The sequence below is a fragment of the Rhinatrema bivittatum genome, chromosome 3 (assembly GCF_901001135.1).
Source record: "Rhinatrema bivittatum chromosome 3, aRhiBiv1.1, whole genome shotgun sequence".
NCBI classification, from domain to species: domain Eukaryota; kingdom Metazoa; phylum Chordata; class Amphibia; order Gymnophiona; family Rhinatrematidae; genus Rhinatrema; species Rhinatrema bivittatum.
The window spans coordinates 9,873,941-9,898,169 of record NC_042617.1 but is presented as its reverse complement, the minus strand read 5'-3'; the positions used below and the strand labels follow the sequence as shown (position 1 = coordinate 9,898,169).

The window sequence follows — 24,229 nt, the reverse complement described above, 5'->3', positions numbered from 1 at the left end:
GGTCTGAACCAGCATGGCAATTTCTTATGTTCTCTTATGTTCTTAATAGCTAAAGCCAGAAGAATGCTGGGCTGTACAGAGAGAGGAATAACCAGTAAGAGAAAGGAGGAGATAATCCCCTTGTACAGGTCCTTGGTGAGGCCTCACCTGGAGTACTGTGTTCAATACTGGTGTCCGTATCTCAAAAAGGATAAAGTCAGGATGGATACGCTCCAGAGAAGGGTGACAAAAATAGTGGGGGATCTCCATCAAATGACTTATGAGGAGAGGATGAAGGACCTAAATATGTATACCCTGGAGGAGAGGAGGTGCAGGCGAGATATGATACAGACCTTCAGATACCTGAAAGGTTTTAATGATGCACAATCAACAAACCTTCTTTGTTGGAAAGAAATCAGTAGAACTAGGGGTCATGAAATGAAACTCCGGGGAGGACGACTTGAAACCAATGTCAGGAAATATTTCTTCATGGAGAGGGTGGTGGATGCCTGGAATGCCCTTCCGGGGGAGATGGTGAAGACAAAAATGGTGAAAGATTTCAAAGGAGCATGGGATAAACACTGTGGATTCCTAAAGGTTAGAGGATGGAAATGAGGAAAAGAGCGCATGGGGGTAACTTGCTGGTGTGGCGATTACCACCCTTAAACAATAAGCCTTCATACTGTTGATGTAACTCCAATATTGCTCTCAGCTTTAACACCAGAGTAAAAAGAAGAAAAGAGGAATTAGTTTCAGACAGCAACCAACAAGGACATTGAATTTTACGGTCTGGGAACACAAATAAGCATGGGGGGAACTTGCTAATGTGGCTGTTACTACCCTTAATCAATAAGCCTTATACTTGTGATGCAACTCCAACATTGCTCTCTCCTTCAACAGCAAGAGGTAACGAGGAATTGGACTCAGACAGCAACCAACAAGGGCCCTGACTTTGATGGTTTGGGAAACTAAGTATGGGAGTGACTTATATGGCACAGCAGATGCTACCATAAGCTTGCTGGGCAGACTGGATGAACCATTTGGTCCTTTTCTACTGTCATTTCTATGTTTCTATGTATATGGCAAGGATGGTGTACATTGAAGGTTGGGGATATATATGGACAATAGAAGGTTATATGGTAAGGATGGTATACATTGGAGGCTAGGGATGTACATGGACAATAGAAGTTTAAATGGTAAGCATGGTGTACATTTGTCCTTGGCAGGAAAGAGGATGCTAAGCAAGAAATTCAGATCATACATTATTAGGCATTTAAACTAGAGGGCGGGGTGGCAGGCGGTGGCCAATGAAATTGACATCACCTCCAAGTGATATAGGAAGTGGGAGAAGAAAATAAAATCAATCAGCTCCAAACAACAGAAAAGATAATTAGGAAGAGCAGTAAACCAAGGGACAAAAGTTGGAAAGCGATGACCACAAATGCTTATGGTCTGGGCAATAAAATCCCAGAGCTGCAGGCCTTAATGGTGGAGGCAGCCTTGGATATTGTTGCTGTTATGGAGACATGATTCAGTGAGTCTAATGACTGAGATACAACCATCCCAGACAATAACTTGGTAAGAAAGAACAGAGAGCTCAGAAAAGGGGGAGGAGTGGCTCTTTATGTCAAAAACAATATCCAAGCAACTGAATTGCAAGAGACGTGAAGTAGAGAAGAAGCATTATGGGCCGTCCTAAAAAAAGAAGATGGTGCTTTCATTTTTACTAGTGTGAGCTACAGGCCTTCAACTCAAATGGAAGAACTGGACAGAGATCTAGTTGAAGACATCAAAAAGGTGGGAAAGAAGGGCGATGTGTTGCTCATTGGAGATTTGAATCTGCCGGATATGGATTGGAGTATCCCTTCTGTGGAATCTACAAGAAGTAGAGAGATAGTGGATGTCTTTTAAGGGGCTCTGCTTAAACAAATGGTAATGGAATCCACGAAGGAGGGTGTGATACTCGATCTAGTGCTCACAAATGGGGATAATGTCTCTAATGTCTAGATAAGTGCTCACTTGAGCACCAGTGATCATCAGACGGACTTTGTCAAAATGGGAATGTTCCTGGAGGAAGAACTGGAAGATTGGGAGATAATGGATGAGGTGGAACAACAGTGGGCCAAATTAAAAGGAGCTATTACAAAGGCAACAAATTTATATGTTAGAAAAGTAAACAAAAAGTAAGAGGACAAAGAAATCAATCTAGTTCTCAAAGGAGGTGGCTGAAAAAATAAAGGCAAAAATAGCAGCATTCAAGAAATATAAAGGATCCCAAAGGGAGGAGCACAAGGAAGAATACCTGGTGGAACTGAAGGAGACAAAGAAATCAGGAAAGCCTGAAAAGATTGCCAAAGAGGTAAAGCGAGGTGACAAATCATTTTTCAGATATATCAGAGAAAGGAGAAAGGTCCAAAGTGGTATAGTGAAACTGAAAGTTGACAAGGAGCAATGTGTGGAGAGAGACAAAGAAATGGCAGAAATATTAAACAAATACTTCAGTTTGGTATTCACCAAAGAAGACCCTGGAAAAGGACTGTTGCTGGTTGACAAGAATGTAGATGGGATTGGGGTAGATGAAACTCTGTTTACAGAAGAGAATATATGGGAGGAGCTAGGAAAACTGAAAGTGGACAAGGTCATTGGACCGGAGGAGGTTCATCCCAGGATACTGAGGGAGCTCAGAGATGTGCTGGCGGGTCTGCTGAAAGACCTGTTCAATAGATCCCCAGAAACGGGAGTGATGCCACATGACTAGAGAAAAGCAGTGGTGGTCCTACAACACAAGAGTGAAAGCAGAGAGGAGGCTGGAAATTGCAGGCTGGTTAGCCACACCTCATGGTGAGAAAATTAATGGAGATGCTATTGAAAGAAAGGATACTGAATTATCTATAATCCAATAAGTTGCTGGACCCGAAGCAGCATGGATTCAGCAGAGGAACGTTATGTCAGACAAATCTGATTGTTTTCTGATTGGGTGACTAGAGAATTGGATTGAGGAAGAGTGCTCAATGTGATCTACTTGGATTTCAGCAAAGCTTTTCATACGGTCCCGCATAGGAGGCTTGTAAATAAAATGAGAAGCTTGGGAGTGAGCGCCAAGGTGATGGCATGGATTACAAACTGGTTGACTGAAGAGAGAATGGTGTTAAGTGGAGTGCCACAGGGATCGATATTGGGACCGACTCTGTTCAATATCTCTGTGAGCGACATTGTGGAAGGGATAGAAGGTAAAATGTGTCTATTTATGGTTGATACTAAGATCTGCAACAGAATGGATATGTCTGAAATAGTGATTTAAGAGAGCTTGAAGGGCAGTTGAAGATTTATCAGCTGGGATTCAATGCCAAGACATGCAGAGTCATGCATCTGGGTTGTAGTAATCCAAAAGATATATTTGATGGGAGGTGAAAGACTGATGTGCACGGACCAAAAGAGGGATCTTGGCATGATAGCTTCTGGCGATCTGAAGATGGCGATGTAATGTGACAAGACAATAGCTAAAGCCAGAAGAATATTGGGCTGCGCTGCATAGAGAGAGGAATAACCAGTAAGTAAAAGGAGGTGATGATGCCCTTGTACAGGTCCTTGGTGAGGCCCCACATCAAGTACTGTGTTCAGTTCTGGAGCCTGTATCTCAAAAATGAAAGACTGGATGGAGGCGGTCCAGAGAAGGGCAACCAAAATTGTGTATGGTCAGTATCAGAAGACATATGATGAGAGGCTGAAGGATCTGAATATGTATACCCTGGAAGAGAGGAGGTGCAGGAAAGATAGGTTACAGACCTTTAGATTCTCGAAAGGTTTTAATGATGCACAAACAATAGAACTAGAGGTCATGAAATGAAACTCTAGGGAAGACGACTCAGAACTGTCAGGAAATATTTCTTCACAGAGAGGGTGGTGGATGCCTGGAATGCCCTTCCAGAGGAGGTGATGAAGATGAAAACAGTGAAAGAATTCAAAGGGGCATGGGATAAACACTGTGGATCCCTAAGGGCTCAGAGGATGGGAATGAGGAAACGAGTGCATGGGGGTAATTTGCTGGTGAGGTGTTAATACCCTTAACCAATAAGCCTTTGATACAACTCTAATTTTGTTCTCCGCTTCAACAGCAGGGAAAAATGGGAATTGGATTCAGACAGCAACCAACAAGGGCCTCGACTTTTATGGTCTGGGGAACTGGTAAGCATGGGGGTAACTTGCTGGTGAGGCTATTTCTACCCTTAACCAATAAACACTTTTGATGCAACTCCAAAGTTGCTCCCTACTTCAATGGCAGGGGGAAAAGGGGAATTGGATTCAGACAGCAACCAACAAGGGCCTCGACTTTTATAGGGGTAACCTATACAGAGTAGCAGTTACTACCCTTAATAGAAGGCATGTGATTATTACCCTTAGCCAATAAATCTTTTGATGCAACTGCAACATCACTCTCTGCTTTGACGAAGGGGGTGGGGGAAGAGGAATTGGATTCAGAGACAACCAACACAAGCCCTGACTTTTTTTACAGTCTAGGGTACCATTGCACAGACATCAGGGAAAAAACACAGGACTGTTCCCATGGACAAGTCCATAAGCAAAGCGCGTCAAGAAGCACCGACTGAGTTTTCAAGGCTCATCACCCAGTAACAATGTTGCCAGCAGTAAATTTTTATGGGTTATGATAAGGCTTGGTGATAACTGCATGGAGCAGCAGTTGCTACCCTTAAAAGAAAGATGGGGATAACCTGCACAGAGCAGCGGATACTACCATAGAAAATTGCTGGGCAGACTGGATGGACTATTTGGTCCTTTTCTGCTGTCATTTCTATGTTACTATGTTAATAGATCCCTGGATTCGGGAGTGGTGCCGCATGACTAGAGAAGAGCAGTGGTGGTCCCAGAGAGGAGGCTGGAAACTACAGGCCAGTTAGCCTCACCTTGGTAGTGCTGAAGGAAATGATAGTGGGTTGCTGGACCTGAGGGAGCATGGATTTACCAGGTCCTGTCAGAGAAATCGGATTGCTTTTTTTTGATTGGGTGGCTAGAACATTGGATCGAGGAAGAGCGCTCGATGTGATTTACTTAGATTTCAGCAAATCTTTTGATATGGTCCTGCATAGGAGGATATTCAATATAATGAGAAGTTTGGGTGCCAAGTTGGTGGCATGAATTACAAACTGGTTGACTGACAGGAGACAGCGCGTAATGGTAAATGGAACCTACTCTGAAGAGAGAACAGTGTTAAGTGGAGTGCCCCAGGGATCGGTTTTGGAACCGATTCTGTTCAATTGAAGATTTCTTTCTGCCCAGGGAAATAGAAGGTTTGTCTCTTCGGATATTCCCCAACTTCGCATATCCCCCTGTTTGTTCACATATGCTACTGCTGTTGCATTAAGAACATGCCATACTGGGTCAGACCAAGGGTCCATCAGGCCCAGCATCCTGTTTCCAACAGTGGCCAATCCAGGCCATGAGAACCTGGCAAGTACCCAAAAACTAAGTCTATTCCATGTAACCATTGCTAATGGCAGTGGCTATTCTCTAAGTGACCTTAATAGCAGGTAATGGACTTCTCCTCCAAGAACTTATCCAGTCCTTTTTTAAACACAGCTATACTAACTGCACTAACCACATCCTCTGGCAACAAATTCCAGAGCTTTATTGTGCGTTGAGTGAAAAAGAATTTTCTCTGATTAGTCTTAAATGTGCTACTTGCTAACTTCCTGGAATGCCCCCTAGTCCTTCTATTATTCAAAAGTGTAAATAACCAATTCACATCTACTCGTTCAAGACCTCTTATGATCTTAAAGACCTCTATCATATCCCCCCTCAGCCGTCTCTTCTCCAAGCTGAACAGCCCTAACCTCTTCCTCAACATATGAGCCTTTCCTCATATGTTGGAGGCAGGGAATACTGGCTTTGTCTGTCATTGCACCACACAAATAGTAATGATGTCACAGGAAAAGCAATGTGCTCTGTCTCCATCTACTGGAAGGGAAACATTCTGGTCTGGTGTAGCAGGATGAGAAGGAAAGCAATTCGTTTTGGCAGTATCAATGGCTACCTTATAATCAGCTAGCTTTGGATGATAAGTGTGCAGGTCAGAGGTAGATTTAGATTTATGCCAGAGTCGTTCAGCACTTTGAAGTATTCATTTCAAGTCTCTTAAGATGGAAGAATACCAAGGAGCAAAGTTACTTTGGGATAAGGGTGTAACCTATGCATGTATTTGCTGATTTTCTTATGCAGGCTATTACAAAACTATCTTCTTAATGACTGACTAGCTAAAGGTTCCTGTACACCAAATTCTGAAGGGAGCTGTGGTCTCCACCAGAGCATCTTCAGCTCCAAAGGCAGATCGTAGGTTTAAAGGGAGAAATACTGGATCCCTGTGAATGAACAGCCAGGCTGGAAGAGGTTCTCTTTTCTGACAAGCTAGAATTGGAGAAAGCTGTACTGATGGATCAGCACCAATTATAAATTACAAGAATAAGAGGATTAACAACAGAGACGCAGGGACTGTGAGATGAGCAGACAGGCTTTATTACTTTCCTGGGCAGCTTTCTGAGCTGTACGTTGGACCTACATATACCTCATCTGCCTTCCAAAGTTCCAGCTTGCAAGGTGGCATGGAAGCCACACATCTTCCACAGTGACGGTCTAGTCCTAGACAGTCTGAGAGAAGCACGAGAGCCCAACCAAGGCAGGGGTCGGCAAAATACAGCCGACTGGCAATAATGTATATCAAAAAGGAACAGAAAGAAGAAAATGCAAGATCTAAACTAAGGGGGTTTGAAAGCTTGCTCTCAGCGCCCCTTGATGTCCGATGGGATGTACTGCAGAGGATGGGCAGGCTGATTCTGGAGAGCTCTCAGGCGAGCCCGCTCCTGGTTATTCCTCAGAATCTGGTTAATGCAGAACTCGCTCTCCTGCCCCACCTCTGTCAGCCGCAGGTCGAACTCCACCACCGTCTTATTGTCGGACATGCCTTCCACCAGCTGCTTGCCACCATCCTGGAATTCCAATGGAGAAACCATTAAAGCCAGACGTCAAGGGGCATATTCACCTCACAGGCAAGGGGCCAATTACAGCCAAATGCCTGTGTGGGGGCCAGTGCACCAGAGATGAGATGCAATATGGCCCTTCCTGTCACGTCTTCCTGCTGTATTATCAGTACTTAAAATTCAGGCAGCCGCTCTGCTCTTCCCTCTTTTGTGTTTGGGGAGCGCAGAAACAGCAAGGGCCTGGCTACCCTGAACCCATTCTCAGCCACTAGGAAACTCTATGGACCTTCTTTTGCAAGCCCCACCCGAATAAGACACATTGGCTACTCTTAACAGCTGCTGCAACTGTGAAAATATCGGCTTCCTGCTGCTACTGACAGTGAAGGGACGTTCTCCTTTCCATAACGTGCTGAAGTCGCTGAGCTAATGCTCTGACCCACAGCCAGAAGGCACCTGCAGGATGGATTCTGGTCTCCCTGAACGCCTGCTGCTGTACGCATTCCTCAGCATTACTGCTCTACCCGATAATCTTAAATGGGCTTCCCTCGCCACGCCGGGAAAGAAGCAACTTACCATGCCAATGCGGTTGGAAGAGAGGTTGATGGTCCGCAGCACCTTGTTCCGGGACAGGACAAGAGAGAGGACGATGCCCGTGGGCTCGGACAGCTCATTGCTGCCGAGGTGCAGATTGGTCAGGGTGGAGTTGGTCAGCAGGGCGTGGCATATTGCCTGGCCTCCCTCATCCCCTAGGCGATTGAGCCGCAGGTTCAGGGAGGTCAGAATGGAATTTCGGGTCAGGGCGAGGGCAATGACCTGGGCCCCATTGGCCTGGATTCGGTTGTTGCACAGATCGATGGTTTCCAGCTTGCTGTGGTTGATAAGTTTGCCAACGGCTCGGGCGCCTCGATCACCGATCAGATTGTGAGAAAGGTCCAGGTGTACCAGGGACGGGTGCTCCAGCAGACTGTTGATCAGCACTCGAGCTTTAACATCGTCCACTTTGCTCTTATACAGCTTAAAAACCTGCAGAAGGGTAAAACAGTAAGACACTGTGTAACCATGTCCCCAAATAGGACTCCCTAATTCCTGTTACACAGCTGGTGCAAGAAATAGCCTGTTATACCACTGAATGCCTCCCTCATGAGGATAGGGGAAGGCGGTTTCAAATTACCTTCAAAGTCTTGCAGATCTTGAGGAGTTTGGCCAGGGAGAAGCAGTCCGGGTAGGTGAAGTCAAAAAGGTTCCACTCAAAGTTCATTCCGCAGCTTTTCACCCCGTAGACCAGGTGCAGCTCCTCCAAGTTGGACAAGGCACCGATAACGAACCCCAGATCCAAGTGGTCTGTGGTGGACATCTCGGTGCCATTATCGCTCCCCGAGTCGGAGGTGTCTTCCTCTTCGTCTTGCTTTCTTAGGTCCATCTTTATTGGAGGCAGGAGCTGGGTGATGTTCAGTTTCTTGACATACTGCTTGCAGAGGGGAAGGGCGCTCCGGATCACACCAAGGTCTGTCACCCCTGGGATGAAGTGCTCGATGATGTTCTCCAGGTGACGTTCAAAGAACATCCGCTTCCAGCTGCCCCCGTAGGAGGAAGTGTCGCAGATTTCCCAGCGCTTGGTGCAGCACCTCTGCCAGTAGCCCTCATCACTTATCAGGTTGGCTGTGACAGAGAGGGGCAGGCTGGTGGAGAGTTTTTGCAGGACGTGCTCCTGATGCTTGGGGATCAGCTTTTCCACAATGGGATGGGCTGCATGAGAGAAGAGAGAGGATTGTTGGACTCAGTTGCTACAACTCTCATGTCCATTGTCACTCATTTCACAGAAACTTACAGGGAATTTGTTTAGGGCTGTAACCTCTTGCTACACTCCACTACTCTCTGAATACAAACCCCTGGCTGTAAAGCCCAGGGTTTAACCGGGCAGGGACTGGGCGCTTCTAGTCAGAGAGAGCGAGCAGGCGATACCCGTCTCGCTCCCTAAGGAGGCAGCTTAGCGCTCTGAAGAATCCCTCCCACCCCCCTGAGGATCTTTTCCGAGCGAGCTGCTAGAAATGTGAGTACCGCAGGGACCCCTCCCACTACAGCTCAACCCAGGGTGGGAAGCAGTAAAGGGATCTGTTGTTCCAGGAGACAGGAATCAGCCACAGGCTGACGGCCCCCAAACTCTGTCACTGGGGGTAACTGGCGCCCCCCTACTGCAGTGGTCCCCAACCCTGTCCTGGAGGCCCACCGGCCAGTTGGGTTTTCAGGATCTCCACAATGAATATGCATGAGAGAACATTTGCATGTTATGGAGGCAGTGCATGCAAATTTTCTCTCATGCATATTCATTGTGGGTAACCTGAAAACCCGACTGGCTGGTGGGCCCCCAGGACAGGATTGGGGACCACTGCCCTACTGGATTCCCAGATCAGGGAAAGTGAGACCTGTTCAGCTCTTTGCTTCCTGTGGAACCAGAGCCTTGTAAATAAAGTCAAACCAGTCTGGAAGCAGTCGGGAGTCCCAGAAGAGGGACTTGCACCGGTAGCCAAAGAGGGGAACGTTTCTTTACTGCCAGGCCCCTCCCCTCCTGGGCTCTGCTGTGACAGCTGACTGAGCGGAGGGATTCGGAACCAGTGTTCCCTCTAAGGTGTGCGTTATGCATGATTGCACAGCATTCTTCCAACGGCCATGCCTATGCACACCCTTCTGCCCCGGGGATGCCAGCAACGCAGCCATGTTCAGGATTTGTGGGGTGCTGCTTCCTGGCTGCAGGAGACCAGTAGCCGGGAAGTTCTGGCCTGTCAACTTTGAACGTACTCGCGGTGCTGGCACAGATGGAGCTGAGCCGCAGCCACAAGCCAGGCAGGGAAGGTGAGGGGGGATGGATGCTGGGGAGGTCGAAGGAGGGAAAAAAAAGGCAGGGGACAAATGCTGGGGAAGGGGAAAAGAGCGTGGCAGCAAGGGGGAAGAATAGGATAAAGAGGCATTATATGGAGAAGGGAGAAAGCAGAGATGGAGGAACCGAAGAACGGGCTGAAGGGGAGGAAAGAATAGGCAGGGCCTGATTGCCCTATTGGGGAATCGGGCATCCCCTGTGGGCCGCTGGGCCAGTCACACTGTGAGCTCACCCCTTATAGACCCAGGAGCCAGTATTCAGTAAGCTGGTTGGTGGATAATTTAGCTGACTAAAGTTAGCTGCATAACTTATCCTGGATATTGAGTGGGATAAACATCCCACTCAATATCCCTTAGTAAAATTATCCGGCTACCTGCAGCTGCATAACTTTAAAACTAACCAGCCAAACTGTAGGTCTAAAGGTATCTGGTTTTGTGTGGCTGGATAACCGAGCACTGAACCAGATATCTTCAAAGGGTCCCGTCAGTAGGAGGCCCCAGCCTCCACTTGCTGCTGACGTGAAAGTGAGGGGGAGATCGCATAAGGGGACTGAGCATGGGTGATGAGGGGGAGGAATTATCCTTCTAGCCCTGCGGGGAGGAGGGGGGTTGGGGCAAGTTAGACAAACTCCACCCCACCCCCAACACGCTGCCTCTGAATGCAGCAACTTAAATCCGGTCCTGGAATCTGCATGGATGAGTGAAAAAGGCCTTGTAAATTTCTGGGCGTCCAACCAGTCGTCAGCAGGAGCATCCCGCCCAGTGCCCCTCACTACATCGGGCCTTGAGGTCCTGTGAATCACTCCGCCAAGGCCAAGCCCTGCTGCTTTCCACTTCCCATGTGGTGGGACAGGACCTCACCAAGGCCTGGAAAAAGGAGGAAAGTAGCAGAGAGAAAAGAAAGAGAGTTCCTTTTCAGGTGTTGGCCCAATTTACAAAATCCCGCAGAGCCTTGCTGTTAATCTCCCTTTTGATAAGAGAAAGGGGTAAGAGTGGAAGAAATTGGAGAAATTACTTACCCGATAATTTCGTTTTCCTTAGTGTACACAGATGGACTCAGGCCAGTGGTTATGCGCCCCTGCCAGCAGATGGAGACGGAGCAAGCTGACGTCACGGTATATATAACCCTGCAGTGACCCCAGCCTGCCAGTATTCTCCTTGTCCAGCAGATGGAGACAGAGCAAGCTGACATCACGGTATATATAACCCTGCAGTGACCCCAGCCTGCCAGTATTCTCCTTGTCCAGCAGATGGAGACGGAGCAAGCTGACGTCATGGTATATATAACCCTGCAGTGACCCCAGCCTGTCAGTATTCTCCTTGTCCAGCAGATGGAGACAGAGCAAGCTGACATCACAGTATATATAACCCTGCAGTGACCCCAGCCTGCCAGTATTCTCCTTGTCCACCAGATGGAGACAGAGCAAGCTGACATCACGGTATATATAACCCTGCAGTGACCCCAGCCTGCCAGTATTCTCCTTGTCCAGCAGATGGAGACAGAGCAAGCTGACGTCACGGTATATATAACCCTGCAGTGACCCCAGCCTGCCAGTATTCTCTTCAAAAGCAACTGAGGACAGACTAGCAAAAAACTTGATAAAAAAGATAATTAAAAACAGGCAACCATGACTATACTCAACCAACTATAACAGTGAACTCCCGTAAGATTCCAGGTACCCCAAGCTATGGACTGGATGAACACTTACCAGTAATCCTTTGGGACCCAGAGCTCCACAAGACTATTGACACACTCATGCGGCAGCTGAGGGCAGGAAGCGGAGTCCATCTGTCTACACTAAGGAAAACAAAATCATCAGATAAGTAATTTCTCCATTTCCTAGCATGTAGACAGATGGACTCAGGACCCGTGGGATGTACCAAAGCTACTCCCCAACAGGGTGGGAGGCTGCCCGCGATCCAGTCAACACCACTCATGCAAAGGCTGCATCCTCCTGGGCCTGCACATCCAGACGATAAAACCTGGAGAAAGCGTGTAAAGAGGACCATGTCGCAGCTTGGCAGATATTGATAGGAGACAACAGACTAACTTCCACCCACGACACTGCCTGAGCCCTACTAGAATGAGCCCTAACCTGAGTAGACAACGGCTTTCCAGCATCCATATACGTGGCCAAGACCACCTCCTTAATCCAGCAATTTATTGTAGCCCGCGAAGCCTGAGCACCCTGCTTACTCCTGCCATGGAGAACAACTGGAAAGTTTCAGAAACCAGCAGATACCACATGACAAGACGCTTAACATCCAAGGAGCGCAAAAGGCAAAAATCCTCTGCATCCTTGACCTTATTTATTTATTTATTTATTTATTTAAATGGTTTTATATACCGACAACTGTTTGCACATCGTGTCGGTTTACATGTAACTTACAACCAATGTATATATAGGCATTGCCTTTACAAAGAACAGAAAACAATAGAACGCAGTAACAGAGCAAAAACTAGATAAATTAGAAAGGAGGGATTCAACTAGGAGTGACATAGGTGGGGACAGGGAAGGAGTAAAACAATGACACAAAGGGAAAGGTTATGTACAGAGTTTAGCGAAACATTCATTATATACAAGGTTATATACAAGGTTATATAACCCTGTATATAACACTCGTTAAATACAAGGTTAAGTGATGCATTTGTATTTATTGCTGGTTCTTGATTAGGGGAGAGAAGAAGGGAGAGGAGGGCTAGAGGGGACAAGTGTTAGGTGTGGGTCCTGGATGGGGAGGGTTAGTAAGTGATGATGAAAGGGGGTAGGCTTGAAGGAAGAGCCAGGTTTTAAGTTTCTTTTTGAAGTTGGGTGTGGAGGTTTCGGTGCGTAGGTCAAGAGGGAAAGGGCTCTGTTGGTTGTGGAAATAAGTCTAGTAGATTTTATGGAGGGAGAAATTAGAGTTCCACGGAGGGAGGAACGAGTAGGTCTTGTGGAGGTGCAAGGGAGGAATGGTGGGTTTAACCAGTTGTAATGTTCATTGGTAATGCTTTTGTGAATGAGGGTTAGGGTTTTGTAAATAATTTGTGAGTGAATGGGAAGCCAGTGGAGATCAATGAGGGTGGGAGTGATGTGGTCTTTCTTATTGACATTAGTGAGGATGCGTGCAGTAGCGTTCTGAAGGAGTTGTAAAGGTTTGATGTAGGTAGCAGGGAGGCCAAGGAGGAGAGCGTTGCAGTAATCGATCTTCGAAAAAATTATAGATTGGAGTACAGTACGGAAATCAGAGAAATAGAGAAGGGGTTTGAGTTTTTTGAGGGTTTGTAGTTTGAAATAGCAGCTGCTGAGAATAGATTTGATGTAAGGTTTGAAGGTGAGTTGGTTATCGAGTATAACACCCAGGTTTCATGTGTCGGAGGGGAAAGTGGTAGAGGAGAGGGTAGAGGGTATGGGTATTGACGAATGTTTGGAGGAGATGAGAAGGAGTTCAGTTTTTTGGGGATTGAGGGATAAGTGCATGTCAGTGAGGAGCTGGTTGATGGAGGCAAGAATAGTGTCCCAGTTTTGGAGTGCGGTGAGAATGGAATTTGTGAAGGGGATGAGGATTTGCAGATCATCTGCATAGATTAAGTGTGTAACACCAAGGATGGAGAGGAGGTTGGTGAGAGGGAGCATATAAATGTTAAATAGGGTGGAAGAGAGGGAGGATCCTTGGGGGACACCACAGTCGAGATTAACAGGTGAAGATTCAAAGTTGTCAGTGAGGACTGTGTAGCTACGGTTTTGGAGGTAAGACTTAATCCATGAAAGAGCAGGGATGGCAAGGAAATGGACTGATTCAAATGAAATTCTGAGATCACCTTAGGCAAGAAGGACAGAACAGTGCGCAGCTGCAATGCCCCCGGAGTCACCCAAAGGAACGGCTCCCGGCAAGACAAGGCCTGCAGCTCAGACATTCAATGCGCAGAACATATAGCCACCAAGAACACTGTTTCAAGGTCAATAACCACAAGGAAAGGCTACGCAGCGGTTGGAACGTAGGGCCTACCAAAAAATCCACGACCATTTTTACATTTTATTAAAATGTATTAATCGCCTTTCACAAATGGTCAAGGCGATTTACAATAAATACATACGTACAATAATTGAGAAACATAAAACATGACAAAACATAACATGAATTTCATATAGAAAATTGAGAACAGTGAACAGTGTCAACAAAATATTGCCCATATTCAAACATATAAACAATTGTTGAAAACATTTGTCAATATCCACAATCATCAGTCATATTCAAAATCAACAGAGTTGCACTTATAAGAAGGAGTAATTAGATTAAGGCAGCTGAATATATGGTTCCACAATGGAATTGGTAACCTCGAGGGAGGCCTAAGATGCTTCACTCCCTTCAAAAAAACAGGCCACATCAGGATGAGACGACAAGGAAACACCATTCACCAGGCCTCTGAAACAGGCAAGAGCCTCAATCTGCACCTTCAAAGAACCAAGGGCCAATCTTTTATTCAACCCATCCTGCAAAAAATCCAGAATGTAATGGATCTTAACCAAACGAGAAACAACAACCATGCGCCTCACACCAGGCCTCAAATACTCTCCAGATCCGCACATAGGCTAAGGAAGTGGAGAACTTTCGTGCAATGAGTAAGGTGGCAATCATCGTAGCAGAATATCCACGCTTCAACTAGCGAGCCCTCTCAAGGGCCAAACTGTAAGACAGAACCAAGTCGGATTCTCATGAAGAACCGATCCCTCCTGCAACAGATCCACATGCAGCAGAAGACAAAGGTGGGGGAGGTCTCCATCATGAGTCTTCACAGATCTGCATACCACAGAATCCTGGACCAGTCTGTTCTCAGCAGAAGTACTAGGCCCCCTGTGGACTTCGATTTTGCAAATTATCCTACCCCAGCAAGGGCCACGAAGGAAAGGCATAAAGCAATCTGTCCTCCAGCCAGATCTGTACAAGAGCATCTATGCCCAGGGACCACAGATCTCTCCGGCGACTGTAGAAGCAAGGAACTTTCACATTGCAAGAAGTCGCCATCAGGTCCAGGAACAGAAGGCCCCAGCGATCCACAATCAGCTGAAACGCCACATCTAACAACATTCATTCTCCTGGGTCCAGACTCTCCCTGCTGAGAAAGTCCGTCTTTACATTGTCTTTTCCTGCAATGTGAGAGGCGAGATCATCTGTAGATGTCCTTCCACCCATTCCATAAGTTGGTCTATTTCCTGCGACACTTGCTGTCTCTTGGTTTCTACCTGGTGATTGATGTAGGCCTCAGTCGTCGTGTTATCCAACATCACATGGATCACTTGACCCTGAAGCCTGTGGGTGAACTGCAAGCATGCCAACCGGACTGCCCGGGCTTCCAGGCGATTTGATGTTCCAGAGGGGACTTTTCAGCATTCCAACGTCCTTGGGCCATCAGCTCTTGACAGTGAGCCCCCCAACCCAGGAGACTCACATCTGTCATGAGTACTAACCAGGTCAGGGAGGACAAAGAAACTCCCTCTCTCAGATGAGCCTCCTGCAACCACCACTGGAGGCTGTGGGAGGATCCTTGAGCCGGTGGCAGATGACCACGCCCTCGGGGGAAGATCCCGAGAGAGACCACCAGTCAGGCTCAGAGTTTGGAGATAGACACACACTAGTTTTTTTTATTAAACAGTATATTGAACCACCAGAGGTGGCAGTAGTGAGCTGGAAGTGCCCGGCTGGGCTGTAGTCCCTCAGATATTGGAGCAGCGATCCTGAATAACTGAGCTGTAGAGAAACTGAATATAGTGAGTAGGCAGGGTATGCAGAGTTCAGGAACAGAACCTTGATGGTAACACTCACACTGTAGTCTCTTAGAAGCAGCCCAGGAGCTGGAATGAATAGGCCCTCGAGGAGCAAGTACCTGGTTCCAGGCAACGCTCTGAGAGAGAGATGGTAACTCACTGGTGTTGTAGGCAGCGAAGACCCCCTGGCAGGAGTGGTATTCAGTAGCAAATCCGGGAAGGTGGGCCCTCGAGGAGGGAGAATTGGTTCCAGACTGCGACCTGAAAAACAAGAGAGAGCGAGGCCCCTGAGGAGCGGGTACCTCTGGTAAAGTCTGAGGAGGCAGAGTAGCAAGGTATGCAGAGAGCGAATCCCATCCGCAGCGATACCTGGAGGCAGCTAGGCATTCTTTCCGTTGCTAACTCGATTAGTTAGCAAATTCAGAGACCTTAAGTATCCGGTGAGGATGATGTCATCTCGGAGGGACGCCCCTGAGGTTCGCACCACTGCTGGTACTTGAGTCAGGGCCACGCCACGCGCGCGCCCTTAGGCTTCTGGGAAACATGGCGGAGTGCAGCGTCCAGCCGGCCTGGGGACGCCGGAGGTCGGCAAGTTGACGCCGCGGTGGCCAATCTCCCATCAAGCAAAGAGGGAGTAGCCAAAGAGTTAAGGTGGGCGTAGTGGAGACGTCGGGCAGCGACGGTCGCAACAATATCGGAGGAAGCCCCCTCCAAATTTCCAAGTTTTGGAGACCCCTGGCCCCAATGAATCCTCAGGGCCCCAGGGTCCCAGAGAGCTTAAACCTCTTCACCTTCAGAGGATCGGTGGCCTGGTGCTCACAACAGGGCCGCCCCATGGCCTCACAGGCAATGAAAGCTTTGAGCCTTAAGAGCACAAACTTGGGCGAAAAAGGGGGGAAAGGAATCAGTATCCTCCTCCAGATGATCAAACTCCCCCTCAGACTGCTGCCTGCGGCCCTCCCGGGCCTCAACGGAGCTTAATTTGGCGGGGGAAAGTGCAGGGGGAGATCCCCTCCCCCAGCTGCGATCGGTGCCTTAGGAGTGAATGTCCCCAAAATGGCCGCCGTTCCCGCGCTCAGTGGGAACGGAGCTGCAGCCGCACACCGAGCAGCCTTAGAACCTCCCGACCCACGCTGTCGTGCAGATGCTGTCGTGCAGATGCCGCCGCAGGCCCCCCCCCCCCCTCCTCCCCCCCCCCCCCCACACACACACACACAGGGGCCAGTACACGACAAGCACGGAGAGGCCGACCCGCAGACGGAGCATCGGCGCTCACTAGACATGCCGGGCTGCAGCGGGGTCCACACGGGCGGAGGAAGCAGCGATAAAACAAACCAATCCCCGAAAAGCCTCACAGCCCGAATGAAAGGAGAAAACAGGAAACCCGATCAGGCCTGCCTTCCTCTGTTCTTTATAAGAAGAAAAGCGAGCAGCTTAGCTGAAGAGAGGCCGAGGGATCCTCCTCGCGCTCCTGGAGGTCAGGGAAATGGACCACCAGTTTTCACCTTCACTAGGTCCCCAAGAGCAGATTAGGGTCCCCAACCCCTGCTTGCTCGGCCCTACGACCAGGACCTGTCATCCTCCTGGGAGGGGATCTGCTGTCAGCACCGGACAAGTCACAGACTTCCAGTCCTCTCTCTCTTTTTCTGTTTGAGCGCCTGGCTCCCCAATGATTTCCTCGAGATGCCCTCCCCACTGGGGAGGCACCTGGAACAGAGGCCGGCGCGCGAACAACGAGCGCGCGTCACCGCACGCACCACAGGCTGCACCACGCGGCATCGGAGGATTGGGGGAAACGCAAGAAACCGCGGGGAGAATAAAGAGAAAAGCCCTCCCTCCCCAGCAGTGAAGGAGTGAGCCAAAGGAGGACCGAAATCCTCGCCTACCTGAGAGATGTGCCGCTACCTCCGCACTTTTTTTTTTTTTCCAAACAAAACTTTCTTGCCTACCACCAAACAAAAAAACCAGGCTCTGAAGGGTCCCCAGTGCCCGCCAGGGAGAGTGAGCCAGGTTCCCTGGTATCACCCTGGGCACAGAGCTTACAGGGTCCGCAACCCTCTGCTCGCCTGCCTCAAATACCAGGGGGGATGGTCCCACCAGGTCCTGACAACCCCCTGGGAGGCTAGAAGTCTAACCCAGTAACCTGCTGGTCTTATATCTCAGACTGCAGGATTTTGCACCTCCACCATCTGCTGGAGACAGAGAAATTCTGACGGACTGCAGGTGGCACCTCAGGATATCGGGCAGCTCAGTCAAAACTTCTCTGTCGCCATCTGCTGGAGGGTCAGGAATCCAGACTAATCCGGGTACGTAGAGAGAATTTTCTTTATTCAATTTAAAATTATCCATCCAAAATCTGAAGCAATCCCCATCCGCTGGAGACGGAGAATACTGGCAGGCTGCGGCCACTGCAGGGTTATGTATATTATGACATCAGCTTGCTCCATCTCCATCTGCTGGTAGAGGTGCATAAACCCACTGGTCCTGAGTCCATCTGTCTATTTGCTAGGAAACATTCATATTAACATAGTTAATGACAGCAGATAAAGACAACCGACACATTCCGTCTGCCCAGTTATCTCTGGCCACACTGCCAGGATATAGCCAGGGTTTCAGATTTTAGGGGTTTAGAAAATGTGGGCCCAGTATTCAAAGAAATCTGGTTATCTAAGTTATCCAGATATTACTTATCCAGATAACTCAGAAGGGAAATTTAGTAGCACGGCTATGCTGCTGAATATCAATTGATAGACTCTAGTTATCCGACTAAATTATGTCCAGATAACTTTAGACCTGCTATTGAGCAGATCTAACTTATTCAGTTAACTTAACCAGGAAAGGCTGAATACAGGCACTTATCAGGTCAAGATAACCAGATAAGTAGCACTGCCCATTCCCTGCCATTGACTATCCGGTTTCTAATTAGCGGATATTCAGAGGATGCCACTTAGATGGATAAACCCTACTAATCAACATTAGGCCCTGTAAATTTAGCTGTTTATTTGCCAGCAAATTCGGTGATCTCTGAGAATACAAAAAGCTAGGGTTTCTGATTTTAACTTTAAACCATTAAATCTCAATAAACACTGAATAAAAAAACAATAGGTGTTTATTGGATAAACCCTGGAAAAACTGCACTTCCCTGAGGGCATGCTCAGCACCTATTAATTTCTATTATACCCCCTAAGAGACATCACCCCCAGCACCTATTAACTTCTATTATACACCCTAAGAGACATCGCTTCCAGCACCTATTAACTTCTCTTATACAGTCTGAGAGACATCACTCCCAGCACCTATTAACTTCTGTTATACCCCCTAAGAGACATCACTCCCAGCACCTATTAACTTCTATTATACCCCCTAAGAGACATCACCCCCAGCACCTATTAACTTCTGTTATACCCCCTAAGAGACATCACTCCCAGCACCTATTAATTTCTATTATACCCCCTAAGAGACATCACCCCCAGCACCTATTAACTTCTATTATACACCCTAAGAGACATCGCTTCCAGCACCTATTAACTTCTCTTATACAGTCTGAGAGACATCACTCCCAGCACCTATTAACTTCTGTTATACCCCCTAAGAGACATCACTCCCAGCACCTATTAACTTCTATTATACCCCCTAAGAGACATCACCCCCAGCACCTATTAACTTCTATTATACATGCTAAGAGACATCGCTCCCAGCACCTATTAACTTCTATTATACATCCTAAGAGACATCACTCCCAGCACCTATTAACTTCTATTATACCCCCTAAGAGACATCACTCCCAGCACCTATTAACTTCTATTATACATGCTAAGAGACATCGCTCCCAGCACCTATTAACTTCTATTATACATCCTAAGAGACATCACTCCCAGCACCTATTAACTTCTATTATACATGCTAAGAGACATCGCTCCCAGCACCTATTAACTTCTATTATACACCCTAAGAGACATCACTCCCAGCATCTATTAAATTCTATTATACCCCCTAAGAGATATGAACCTCTTACACTCAAAGTTGGTGATTATATGCTGGAGGCAGAGGTCTGTCAGTGGTGGCACTGTGTAAAGTGACCACTCTGGATCCTCTGCGATAATCCTACGCAGCCTCCTGATAGCAGACGCTGGCTGTTTGCCTATCTGTAAAGCTTGACGGTCCAGTAAACCAGCATAACCGGCAGAATCTGCCATCTTCCGCTCCTGGACATCCATCAGAGGGGCGCTCGCTGCTGGGATCATTGCTCAGCTGCCTCTAGTGGCTCATTTCTGCCAAAGAGAAGTTCAAATTGGAAAAGAAATCAGCATCTTTTCTAGCGGTTAGATCAGAAGCCTTTAGGGCAGGGCCTGTTAATTAAGTGGTACTAGGGGTAGCAGAGGCAGTGCCTGAGTAAAACTCCAATGCCATTCCAGTTTAGCTGAACTTTTGTTTTGCATTTATTTCTTTGTAATTTTTAATTTGCATTTATACATTGAAGACAACTATAAAATTATCGTGCCGTCAGTAGCTGCAGTGGTTAATGTGCTATTAGGTTTTTAGAGTTAGTAATTTCTAAGGTTGGGCTCAAGATGAGTTACATTCAGGTACAGTAGCTACGTATGTATGTCTCTGCACCAGAGGGCTTACAGTTTAAGAGCAGAAAGTAATAAGATGCGCTTGGCAGAGTCGAGTTTTGTGCACTAATTTTACCACCAGTGCAGCAAAGTGTTTTGCACACAAAAAGTGTGCAGGCAATGTACGCCCTTCATGCAAGTCTTATGGTAATGAAGGCATTAGCTATTCCCCCCCCCCCCCCCCCAATGCAGGGTGCTGCGTTGGCTAAACTCAAATTTTCAGTGTTAAGAAAACCTAACTCCCATTCAAAGGTGGAAAAATATTCTAGGGCTAATGTTAGCTTACGAACAGAAGCTTAAGTACTGGTGCCGGGACCTGTACTCGGGATTTAAATGCACAAATCCGCATGTGTGCACATAAATCTTTCCCTCTTTTTAAATACCCCCACGGGCCAAGCACTATGCAGCCCACTCTGGGCTGGGCTGTGCCCTAGGGCAGCCGTGCGTCCGTGGCAGACCGGCCTTTCCAGCAGGCAGGCGGGGGTCGCCCTGGAGGAGCTGCAGCCTGGCCCTGCTCTTCCCTCTTTTATTCTGGCCAGCAATCATTTTGTGTGCACATAAGAAGGCAGGATTCGCGCTTGTGGGCACATAAACTGCGAAGCCGGGATGTGGGCTTGGCCTATGTGCACGCCTGGGCCCTCCGGGGGGGGGGGGGGGCACACATTCTGCGCAGCGCAGTGCTAAGGCCCGGCCCCCGGGCTCGGAGCTTCCCCGGTACCGGGCTGTAGTTTTGCACCTCAGAGGGCCCGGCTGCGCGCTTCCCTTTCCTGCAGCGGAAGGGTCTGCTCTCCTGTGCTTAACGTGCGGGGACTCTCCGGCTGCAGCAGGGCTTAACGTTACCGGCCTTCTCCGATCCTCCTCCGCCGCCGCCGTCCTCCCGCTCAGCGTCCACGTTACCCCGGCAACCCCCGGGGAAGGAGAGAGGCCACCAATCAGCGCCGCAGGGAGGGCGGGGATTCTCCGCCCCTCCTCACCCCGGTGGAAGGAAGTAGCCAATCAGCGCTGGGGGAGGGGGAGGGGAAGTGGGGGTTGGACCGGGAGGCGCCGTGCCTGCTGCGGGCTGAGCTCTGCTAGGGAGGATGCAGGACAGCAGCAGAGCCCGTAATTCCCATAACCTTACTGTAATTATTTTGTAATGTTTTATTTTTACTTTACTCATTCTGTATATCAGTTTGACAAGGCATGTAAAATTGTCATGCCAATACATGTATGTGAATGGGAGGGGGGCCAGAGGTAGCAGGAGGGAGTCAGAGAAGTCCTTGATCTAATTTTCTAATCACCCAATCAAGAAGTCAATCGGATTTACTTGACACAATCTCCCTCCCCTTCCCGCCTGGCTTCTAATTCCTTAATTATGCTTTCCTTCAGAAGGCTCTTCATTAAATTCTGTCCACCAAGACAAGACTGTAGTTTCCAACTTCTTCTATTAGAACGGTTATATAAAGGGACACCACCCGTTCACCTTCAGGCCTGGGGGGTCTTTTATATCTCCAAAGATCTATTGCACCTGGCCTGGCAGAGATTCCAGCAGGTTTCCCATGCGGCCTCCAGGGCCTTGTCCACTTCCAGTTTTGCTAGTACCACGCAATCACGCTTTTCCATAAATGGTGTCTGTGTCGGGATCTATAGCAGCCTGGATTGTTCTGTGTTTTTTTTTCCAATAGGATGGGTATTGGTGTTCTGGGTCTTGTAGTAATATTTCTGGCAGTGAAAGGTGTTTGTGTGGCAGTTACTAAAGTGGCACCATCAGAACTTGATTTTTTTTTTTTAGGGGAAACATCGAAGGTTCATTGTTGGGGGAGTTTATGTAGATATGGTGTGTTACAGAACTAGAGGTGCAGGGTTTATATTGAGATTTTGTCCCTATCTGTATAAACTTCAGACCCATATCCATATAGCAAAACTGACTGAATGATGCAATCGGATAAGAACATAAGAAAATGCCATACTGGGTCAGACCAAGGGTCCATCAAGCCCAGCATCCTGTTTCCAACAGTGGCTAATCCAGGCTATAAGTACTTGGCAAGTACTCCCTATGAGGAAAGACTAAAGAGGTTAGGACTTTTCAGCTTGGAGAAGAGACGACTGAGGGGGGATATGATAGAGGTGTTTAAAATCATGAGAGGTCTAGAACGGGTAGATGTGAATTGGTTATTTACTCTTTCGGAAAATAGAAAGACTAGGGTGCACTCCATGAAGTTAGCATGGGGCACATTTAAGACTAATCAGAGAAAATTCTTTTTCACTCAACGCACAATTAAACTCTGGAATTTGTTGCCAGAGGATGTGGTTAGTGCAGTTACTGTAGCTGGGTTTAAAAAAGGATTGGATAAGTTCTTGGAGGAGAAGTCCATTACCTGCTATTAAGTTCACTAACAGGTCGATACAGTAACGTGCGGTTGAAGATTTCCCGTCTGTAACGTGCTGGGAGCGCACAATACAGACGAGTAAGGCCATCCAGCGATACAGTCTCCAGTTTCACGCGTCCATAGCGCTTCCTAAAATAGACACATAACCCTTTCCGCACGCAGCATGTAGATGATGTGTAAATGAACGAATTAGCTGTATAATGAAGGAATTAGCTATTCCCCTCCGATACTGTAACGGGCGCTGATATTATCTCCTTAGGAACGCGCTGTTTTGCCGCGGCCTTAACGTGTTAGTTTACCGCCTCCCCCTAGTAGGTGTTAGGACTGTGAGTCTTGTAGCAAACCCATCGACACCACTTAAAATACTGAAACACAATAAAACACAATTAAAAAAAAAGCGATACAGAGATGATCGAGAAAATGTAATGCTGTGAGACACATAAAACCTGTCAGAAGAAAAAAAAAAAAATTTTAAATACCTGTCGGAGGGCTGCGTGGGTCCAGGCGGGCGGCGGCGGGAGCCGGGGAGCGAGTGGTCGCGTGTAAAATCTAGGCCGCGGGCGGGTGGGCGCCTGTTCCAAGCGGCGGCGGGTGGACGCGCGATAGTCTCAGACGGGCGGCGGGATCCAGGCAGAGGGAGCCCTTGGTCTGACCCAGTATGGCATGTTTTTATATTCTGAAATACTAAGTAGATCCCATGCTACTAATGCCAGTTATAGCAGTGGCTATTCCCTAAGACAGCTTGATTAATAGCAGTTAATTGACTTCTCCTCCAAAACTTATCCAAAACTTGTTTAAACCCAGCTACACTAACTGCACTAACCACATCCTCTGGCAACAAATTCCAGAGCTTAATTGTGATGATACTTTTACTCTGGATGGTTGCAACTAGTCAGGGCTTATTTTAATTGCATAGGTCTTTGGGCCTTTTTCTTACTGTGTTTTTTATAGGTAGTTTGAAGGCAGGGGTCTGTGCTGTGGGTGTGCATGATGTGTGGAAATGTCACTCCCCCCCATACTTCTGTCTAGAGCTTCCGCTGGTGCTCAGGTATTGATGGAACTGGGCTGTCAGGAAGTGATTAAGTGTCAATTCACTTAAGGAAAGTGGCTGATCAGTCACAGAAGGCAGAATAATAAAAAAATAAAACCAGATGTTAATGAGATGTATTGACTTTAGCCCAGGGACAGCCTGACGTGCCTACTTAGTGGCAGCTGTTGTCACTCCTGCCACAGTGATAGATTCATTGCTGCAAAGCACAGTTCACAAATATAACTTAAACATTTTACATACAGGTGGATCAGCAAAATCACCAGCTATTGATTCCTAGCACTAAATTCTCAGGAAATGAATAGTGAGACATTATTTTCTCCTGTTTTTCGTGTCCATGCAGGCAGTGTGTGCATGTCAGCAGGAGGTCCTGTTAAGTAAAACAATCCTTGATCACAAGTAGCTTGGAAGTTGATATGAGTGAAAGGTTCCCCCAAGAGTAAATTACAGAGCTGAAGGGCGCAAATCACAGCTGTAATGATCCTGGCCTGCCATGCCGCTGGTCACCAGCAGTCCCCTGTTCTAATGGACGTCCCAGGTCTTCCCTGTGGGCCCTCTGCCTGTTCTTTCAAAGGCTGAGGGGCCAGTGTGCAGCAGGATAACATCT

At 47.7% G+C, this 24,229-nt stretch overlaps 1 protein-coding gene across 2 annotated transcripts; it reads right to left on the bottom strand.

The window, feature by feature from the left end:
• Window positions 1-6,481: 6,481 nt before the first annotated feature.
• TCTE1 (t-complex-associated-testis-expressed 1) lies at window positions 6,482-21,107 on the bottom strand. 2 transcript variants are annotated; one of them, XM_029592883.1, is made up of 5 exons: window positions 21,046-21,107; window positions 19,605-19,860; window positions 8,140-8,714; window positions 7,542-7,991; window positions 6,482-6,977 (listed from the first exon to the last, which is right to left on the bottom strand). In XM_029592883.1, exons 2-5 carry the CDS (start codon window positions 19,831-19,833, stop codon window positions 6,771-6,773), a joined length of 1,461 nt encoding a protein of 486 aa, XP_029448743.1. In that variant the 5' UTR covers window positions 19,834-19,860; window positions 21,046-21,107; the 3' UTR covers window positions 6,482-6,770. The 2 variants fall into 2 exon arrangements, with proteins under 2 accessions (XP_029448743.1, XP_029448742.1); XM_029592882.1 differs by having other exon boundaries at window positions 20,942-21,101.
• Window positions 21,108-24,229: the final 3,122 nt, after the last annotated feature.